The sequence below is a fragment of the Tasmannia lanceolata genome, unplaced genomic scaffold, assembly GCF_043159265.1.
Source record: "Tasmannia lanceolata isolate RefF3 unplaced genomic scaffold, GAP_Taslan_0.1 ptg000002l, whole genome shotgun sequence".
NCBI lineage: Eukaryota > Viridiplantae > Streptophyta > Magnoliopsida > Canellales > Winteraceae > Tasmannia > Tasmannia lanceolata.
In genome coordinates this window covers 56,582,595-56,591,663 of record NW_027518679.1, presented here as the reverse complement: position 1 = coordinate 56,591,663, position 9,069 = coordinate 56,582,595, and the positions used below count along the sequence as shown (strand labels likewise).

The 9,069-nt window shown below is 39.6% G+C and overlaps 1 protein-coding gene across 2 annotated transcripts; it reads left to right on the top strand.

Annotated features, from left to right (window-relative positions):
- The first annotated feature begins 1,007 nt into the window (after positions 1-1,007).
- Positions 1,008-6,677, top strand: LOC143880298 (uncharacterized). 2 transcript variants are annotated; one of them, XM_077383169.1, is made up of 3 exons: positions 1,008-1,661; positions 5,557-5,906; positions 5,982-6,677. In XM_077383169.1, exons 2-3 carry the CDS (start codon positions 5,559-5,561, stop codon positions 6,537-6,539), a joined length of 906 nt encoding a protein of 301 aa, XP_077239284.1. In that variant the 5' UTR covers positions 1,008-1,661; positions 5,557-5,558; the 3' UTR covers positions 6,540-6,677. The 2 variants fall into 2 exon arrangements, with proteins under 2 accessions (XP_077239284.1, XP_077239294.1); XM_077383179.1 differs by having other exon boundaries at positions 1,009-1,661; positions 5,585-5,906.
- The last annotated feature ends 2,392 nt before the right edge of the window (positions 6,678-9,069 follow it).

Sequence of the window (9,069 nt, the reverse complement as noted above, 5' to 3'; positions counted from 1 at the left end):
AAAGCGTGTGTGGTGCGGTTCTAGAAGGAGGTGGATCTCAGGGGATTGATAGGTGATGATCACCCAGCATACCCTTTGAGTTATTAGGGCTATCTTCGGGCGAGTGATAGGGGTTAGGGTCGCATGTCATGATCAAGGTTTAAAATTTCGGTTTCGGTACCGATTTCAGACCCTGAAATTTTGGTGAAATATTAAATTAATTTAAAAAAAACGATTTTTTGGGTCAAATTTCGGAAAAATAGAAATTTCGGCTGAAATAAAATACCGTTTCGGATTTTATTGATTTCGGTGTCAGTCTCCACCGAAATCCGAAATTTCGGTCGAAATTTAAAACCATGGTCATGATCACCTCGTCAATTCAGTTTTTTACTCTCTTCATAATTCCCCCCAATCCCTTAAACCGGCACGGGTCAAGGGAGTAGGTTTATTATACGCGTAGGCGATGGACTAGAAACATTCTAGCCCCCTTGACTCGACGAGGATGTTGCTCGAGTTATCACTCAGCCAACGACGCGGGCGATACACTAGACGCATTCTGGCCCCCTTAACTCGACGAGGATGTCGCTCGGTTACATTTAGCCAACAAAGCGGGCAACGCACTAGCCCCCTCAATTCGACGAGGATGTCGATGGAGTTATCGCTCAGCCGGCAGAGTGGGAGACACACTGGACGAGTTCTGTGGCCCCCTTGACTCAATGAGGATGTCGTAGGATTTATCACTCATACGGCAAAGCGGGCGACACACTACATATTTGAGGAGGCTTCGACTCGAAAGGGTGTAATGGGTGGTCATCCATGCAGGGTTCAGGCTGAGGTCACTCGGTTGAGGGCCTCCCTGCTGCAGGCCGCTTCTCAGAAGAATCATCTGGCTCGTGAGCTGGCTGGGAAATCTTACATGGCTGGTTTGAGCCATGTGCGTGTGTAGCATTGGTTGTTCGCCTTTTATCCTCAACACTCAAGTATTTCACCATCCTATGCTCTTTTCCGTCGTACTTGTTTGTCACTTGATTGACTACCAGTTGCGAGTCACTATGTGCTTTCAGCCTCTCTACTTTAACTGCTAGAGCAAGATTCATTCATGCGATTAGAGCCCTGTACTGCTCCTCGTTGTTGGAAGCTTTGAAATTGAAGTGCAGGTCGTATCCCATCATCGGTCCATCTAGGTAGGAGCTCGGCCCATGCCTCTAGTCCGATCATATGGGTCCATCATAACCATGCTGTTTTTCATTATGGCAGGGGTAAAGTTTTTCCTCACCCATTACGAATTTGAAATTTCCCACTATCCCTTTTTCATAGGAAATCGGCTGTAAATTAGGCTTGATAGATAAAGGGACTAGATCATCCGATCAAGGCTGGGTTGCTGTTCTAACCAATGGTTCTGATAATGTAGACAGGCAGAAATAGGGCCCACTAAACTGTCTTTTATGAAGAACAGTAAAAGTCATTTCCTGTTTAGCATTTTTTTCAACCGTAAAATTTCGGGCGTAATAATTTGGCACGCGAACCCTTTCTCCCTCGATCTCACCGTTCTCTCTGCCGTAAAAATTTTGGAGCTCTCCTTAGGGTTTGAAATTTGAAGAAGGATCTGCAGAATTCTCTGAATTTCTTTCGTTTTTCTTTATTCGATTTCGAGGCCCGGTTCGAAAAAATCTCGAGTTTAGGTTTGATTCTCACAAGATACTCTATGTTCCTATGGTTTTGAGATCATGCTTTGCTAGAATATTAGATAAAGTGTATATTAATCTCAGTAGCGAGAAAGTGTAAGGTATTGAGAATACGGTTCTTTCTAGGGTTTTTTTTTCTTTTATTCGTTGAGGATATTGATTAGATATGTTTTGATTGATTTCCCGACTTTATAAAGTTCATTATCTTAGGTCTGTTTTGATTGCAAGAAAGACATCTCTGATGGAATTTTTTTTTTTGTTTTTCATTCCACAATTTAGTGGGAAATTGTGAGAGTTACTGTTATTTGAAGGCTTCTTTCTTACATTTTGAGTGAGATCTTTTTCGTTATTTAGTTAGATTGATAGGTTTTTTTTTGTTTTGTTTTTGTTTTAGTGTTTGTCATGAAATAATATGTTTGAATTGAAAATCTGGGTGTTGCTTGAATGCTTTCTATTAAGTTTTGTTTTGATTGCATTAAGGACGTTAAGGCATCTTATTTGCAAATAAGAATACCTACTGGGCTACTAGCATATACAAAGCAGCTATCACTTTATCTCAATTCTGTTTTGTAAGTGTGTCATATACCAATGGAGAATTGAAATACCAACATGGAAATCAAATCTTTGCTTTGGTTATTTTGGTACAGCTCCATGGAGGTTCACATTATTTCTTTTAATAATCAATCTATTTCAGTTGAAATTAGGAGGATAATATGTGGCACTGCTTTCTATATCATTGTAGTATATGCTAGTTGCTCGAGTATTGACTATTGAGTGGAGAAACTTATGGAGGTACTTGGAAGAGAGAAGCAGTGAGTTCAATAAACCATGGATTATGAGAAAGGGACTTCAACACATTTATGAGTAGCGATGAAAAACTTGGCGGAGGATGACCCAATGTGACAGCCTCTGGAGAATTCAAAGAAGTTGTTGACAACGTCGGACTGATTGATTCTGGGTATGAAGTAAATACACTAGATGCAACAATCAATAAGGAGAAGGTTGTAAAGATCCAGATTGGATCAGGTCTATGTCAACACGTAATGGATGAGAAATATGCTAGCTATCAATGTCAAGCATTTGGCTCGAAGGGGATCTGGTCATTGTCCTCTGATTATCCAAGCAAGGGAGACTAAGAATACCATTTAAATTTCAGAATATGTGACTGTCTCATGAGGGCTTAAAAAAACTAGTGAAGGATGGGTGAAATATACCCACATATGGCTGTCCCTTTGATACTTAGACTATGATGCTGAGAAACCTGAAGAAATAACCAAGGTTGTGGAATGTCGAGGTTATTGGAGCCATCTTCCAAAGGGTTAAGGATGCCAAAGCGAAAGTGATGCAAGAGGAAGTGAAATTCAATGACCTGACATCCTGTAGTAACAAGATGGACCTTGAAACGACTAACATGCAAGGTTTTAAATTTCAGTTTCGGTGGAGATTTCAGTGGAAATCTTGTAAAATCACGGAAACATATGGAAACATATGCAAATGATGAAACTTTTTAATCTTAAAAAAAAACACATGCAAATGATGAAATTTTAAGATGAAACTTTGGGAAATGTTAGAGTCAGCACACATACATATATAAAAACCGTCACATAAGCAAGAAAGCCATCCATAATGGCTTAATCACATCGAACACCTAGTGACATACATTTTGCGCATGTCTGAAATAGTAGAGTCAATAAAGAAGTACAATGTAATGAAGTATAAGAAAGTACACTGGTCAGTCTCCCCTCTAAGGACTCCAACTCTATGTCAATACCATATTTTTGAGAGCTACAATGCCAATACCATAGTTACTGGAAACTTCCTATTGGATGGGAAGAGAATAATTGATACTATGTTTTCAGTTTGAGATGCAATTGAGGTAACGAAACAAAATAGCTAATCGTCAGATAAATGAGTCATCACCACTTCCAACTTTTATCATTCTTTTTCAAATTATGCTATCACATGGGTACAAATACTAATGACCTGTTTGTTTTGGATTTGTGCACCGTTTGAGTTCAAAATTGATTTTTGGACTCAAAATTATATGTAATTTTGAGTGATTATTGGAACCTAATTTTGAGTCCAATAATCAGTTTTGGATTCAATTGGTTCTCAAAATTCAAAACAAAGAGGGCCTAAGAAGTAGCCATGTGCTATTAAAGGTAAGGAATTTGCCACATCGGAGTTTGAAGAAACTAATAAAAAGATATCCAGAGACAAGTGCACGGTTGGGAGTTGCAGTAAGTTGTTCAAATCTGACGCCAAACGGGGAGGATGCCAAGAAAGCGTAAATGTAGAGTGTGCTGTGACCAAGGGGATCTTGTTCTCGGATCTCTTTCTCCAATGCAGATCATCATTGTAAAAATGCAAATATCATGAAGGTAATGGAATAAAGCCCATGCTTGGTTGAGCATGGCCGAAAGATACTACAATCCTTACGAATATGAGGAGGGAAAATTCTTGTAAGTTCTTGTGATGTTGGAATAGTTAGGAGCCGTTTGGATATGCGGATTTTAGAATCGGATTTCCTCAAAATTGTAGATGGGAGACGAGAGAAGAAAGCGACCAGCCGTCATTTTCTGATTTCTCGCCCTTCTTTCCGACAGCAAGAGAGCAGGAGATCGGCCCATGTTTCCAGGTTTTAGAAATCTCAGGATGCGGGAGAGATTTCTAAAACACGGATTTCTTACTTAAAGTCCAAGAAACGCTGTCAGTACAGCATACAACAGCTTGATCATGAACCCTCTTTTACACTATTTTCAAACTAAAGCCTGGATTCTAAAATCCGCGTATCCAAATGGCCCCTAAGTGATTTGTCTACAAGGAAGGACTTTGCACAAACTACAAGTTCCAAAAGCTCTTTCAAGCAACAACAGACAAATGATAAGGAATTAGATAAATATACTGATGACACAGTTTTTGTGAAGTTTGTAGGTTCAGGTAAGCCCGAAGAAGCATCAAAGATGATGCCTGCCAGCATGGGCTTGTGAACCCCACAATCAAAATAAAAGAAGCCTGCCAGCAAAGAATCAGCCAGAGATATGGATTGAGAGGGAGAAAGGGCTTGAAAGATAGACAGGCCGAGAGAGGGAGATCTACAGAGAGGGAGAGATTGAGGAATAGGGCTTCACACAGTACGGTGAAAAGAAAAATAGCCGTGAGAGGTGAGACAAGAGATTGCCTGAAGAGTGCGAGACTGCTTTTGAAATACTGTATGGGAGGAAAAATTGCCATTTTCGAAGAGGAAAAATATCCGTTTTTGAAATACAGAGATTGAGAGAGACCAGGGATTCCGATTAGAGAAAAAATCGCCGTGAGGAAGGAAAAATCATTGTTTTCCTAATACAGTTTTGGAAATACCTGGGAAACTGCAATAAGGGCATTGCCCCTCTTTATGTTAATCCTGAAATTAAACACTTGAATAATATCCTCTCAAAAATTTCAGGGGGGCCCTAGCTCTGTCCCTGAGCGAGAGGACAGAGGCTGACTACCAAATGTCAAGGGGGGTATTTTTTTAAGGAATTACTATTATTGTATGCTGTATTGGTTTCTTATTTGGTGTGCTTAATTTCGAATTTATTGGATGTGTTATTGTACTGCTAAATTATGGATGATGGGTGCCATAGCAGTAAAATATGACTTATAGTTTATTACGGATCGACATATTCATTTAATTGTGAATGTTTGGTAGAAGATTGTGTTCTTGCTGAAATTTCCTTTGCATTTATGAATTCTTGTGGACTAGTTTCAAATTTTTACTTTGACGAACTTACTCTGGACCGATTAGTTCACATCTTGATTATTTTTGTTATTGGTGGTTTAACAAGTTTATGTTGTTATTTTTGTACCTTTTTAAAACATTTTATATGTTGATTTCATGGTTATCTAATAGATATGAATACTGCCACCTCCCAACCCAGCACTAGCAAAAAGAGTAGCCGCGGCCAGCTTCGATGGACTGAGTCCATGGATAAGGCCGTTATCGAACTGTTGACATATCAAGTTGCTGTGGGCAATAAGATAGATAAGGGGTTCAAGGCTAAGGCTTATGCATCTGTAGGGAGGGAGTTGACTGCCCGTTTTGGGAAGAAGATCCACTCTGACCATATTCAAAACAGGTTGCGAACCATTAAGAAACAATATCAAATCTTGAAGGCTATGGTCAACAACAATGGATTTACATGGGATCCAGTGATGAAAATCATCACTGCAGAAGAACAAGTTTGGAAGGAGTATTTAGAGGTAATAATTTTGCTTTTATTCTTAAACACCATCAAACTTATATGCGGTTATAATAGCTTTTATCAAAATGTATAGGCCCACCCAGATGCTGAGCCATATAAAGGCAAGAGAGTTGAGCTTTACGAAGAGATGTGTGTTGTAGTGGGAAATGATCAGCCGAATGGGAGTATGGCGAAGGCTGTCATTGAGCTTGATAGTAAAGATCCTATCGAGGATACGCCTAACTTTTTTAAACCACCGATTGAGTTGGATGGCGAGGAGGCACTTGAGGGGATCGAGTCCTCATCCAAGTCGAAGAGGGGAGCTACCAGTTCTACGGCATCACAAGGAAAACAAAAGAAACCCCGTACAACTGATGACATGGTCGAGATGATGGCTCTGATCGTATCAAACATGGAGAAAATAGCTAAGGCGATGATTCCTAATTCTGATTATGAAGCAGCCTCGGATTTGTACATGCAAGTCCGTAAGTTGGAGGGTTACTCAGATGAAGACATTGATGACATATTTGACATCCTTAACGGTGATGATAAGCTAGCTAGATCATTCATGGCAAAAGGGGAGCAGTCTCGGCGTAGGATGGCAGACAAGTTACTCCATCAACATGTTTACAGCTCACTAAATCATCAATAGATCATGCAACTTCTATTCTGCTTGTAGATTTTGTTCATAAGCTGTTTGTCTTTTTTAAGTTTCTTTTGTAGGCATTTGGACCTATATTGCATTGTTAATTGGAACTTGATTTTATTCTACTCATTTACTTGCATGCCATCGCGTTTGATTTTACTCTGCTCATTTAGTTGCACTTCATTGTTTGGCCTCATCGTTGGACCTACATGAAATGTTGTTTGCATTAATTTTTTTGGGTTACTTTTTGGGGGGAACTGCTTCTGTTTGATTATTTAGATAAGACATTATGTACAAATGTTTAGAGGAATTATATGATGGATGGCCGTACAAACTCGTATTTGTGGTACGACGGAAGTACCACCCTTGATATTTGATCCGGATCAAATATGGAGGGTGAGATGATGGGTATGAGTTTGTAACATTCATCATATAATTTCTCCAGATGTTTATTTTGGAGTTACAATTAAAAAAAAATGTTTATTTTGGAGTTGTTTGTCTGTTCTTTTGATAAATAGTTTGAAAGCTGAAATGGGAATGGAATTAACATATGAATGAATGACGTGGGTTTTTCCTATTCTTTTGCCATTACTTATATTGGGTTCTCTTTAGTTTCGGGTTTCATGTTATAAAAGAATTGCTGTGTATTTGAGAACAGGGTGGGGGAATTTTGCTAGAAGTTGGTTTTTGGTTTCGTGTTTTGAATGAATTGTTGTGTGTATATGAGAATGGGGTAAAAGGAATTTTGCTGCTACCTGTGTTAGCTCTTTGTTGATTTGATCGTATAGAGATGTTATGCATGTTTTCTTGAACAATAAATAAAGATGCAAACATAATGAATTCTGTACAGTTGCTTCTTTGATTTATGTGGGTTTCAAATAGTTTGAATGAACGGAACCTTGTAGAAGGTTTTATTGATGCGTCTGAATAAGAATGTAAAAGGTTTCGTTTTGGGTTATTTGTCTCGGGTTTCCTTTGGGAAGAGGGCAAATTTCGAATGAATGCAGCTTCTCTTTTATAGTCTTTCCTCCTTTTTTTTTTCTTTCACTTTTCTAGCTTGAGATTCATGCTACGCATTTTTTTTTCCTAATTTGAGATTCATAATATGAAAGATGAGGATTAGGGTTGCAACTTGCGCTGGCTTGGGTCAGGTTGAGGCCAACCCTAGCCCAACCTGAGGTAGCATTCCCTCAACGACAACCTGAGCCTCGGGCCACGGATGGTCAACCCTAACTCAACCCGCCTGTAAATCTCTCAACCCTAACCTGACCTGTCTAACCCATTTTTTTTTTCCAAATCAGGTCGGGCTAGTTCCAAAAAAAAAAAAAAAAAAGGGAAAAGAAAACAGAAAACCAAACCATAACCCTAAGAATTTTAAAATCATGATAAAATTAGAGGACAGAGGTAAACCCTAACCCAACCCAAAATTAAATCGGGTTGGCTTTTACCAACACTAAGCCAACCTAACCTGACCCGAAAGCAGGCTGAACACCTGGAGTTTGGGTTGAGCCCGACCCAAGTTGCACCCATAACCAGGATTGCATTGAGAGTCATGGCAAAGCAAATCAGGCTCATCTCTAGGATTGGAAACACTAGATAATATATTTACTAAGCCAATGGGAGTTGGCTGAGTAACATAGTTTGATGATCAATTTGCTCACCAAGAACTGCTTATGAAAATCAAATAATATTTAAAACTCTTAGAATATTAACTATGCTTCATCGATTGAATGATTTTTCAAGGTAGTTTCAATCTTTTTCAATAGGTTTTCACTGGTGGGAACCGCCCAAGAGTGCCCCAGAAAAATGCTGGACACAGATTAGTTCCGTTTTAGCTACATCTATTTCAAGGAATGGTGAAAATTTTTGCAGGCTAGTTGTTAAAATGTATAGGAAGACCTAAATAATTTTTTTTTGTGCCTAGTTGTTGATGGGTTGTGCCCTATAGCACTGTTTAGCCTTGTTGCACTGGAACGTGTACTATCAAGGTTGCCGGAATCAGTCTTCTCCGGCAGCAGTGGAAGCATAGCAAACGAAGCGCAATGTCTATCGCGTTTAGAATTGTTCGCCAAAAGCCGGAACATCTTCTCCAAACTCCCCACTCACTACTATAGAATACAACTGATCCGCTGCCATCAGGCAAACAGATGACAAGAGAAAATGCAATACGGGCTTGTACATATTCCAGGCTCGCCCCTTTCTCAACCTCCCTTTGAACCTCCATTACCGTCCCAAATTAGCTTCCATGAGCTTCCACATTGGATGTAGTCCACACGCAAAGGGATGCCGAAAAATCTGACCCAGATAGTCTTTAGCGTGCGATATTCCCAACGCCTGTTCCCTCAATCTGCATATTTGGTGCCAGAAACATCTCACCCATTTCTGGATGTCCTCGATAGTCCAAATCGCGTTCTTTACCTTTCATGTGAGACAGGCCATCAGGATCTTTGTTCTTTACTCCACTTCTATACCAGACAGATGGTTACCAAATCATTCTCCGCCCAATAATTCTGGTTGACGGTCTGATATGGCAACC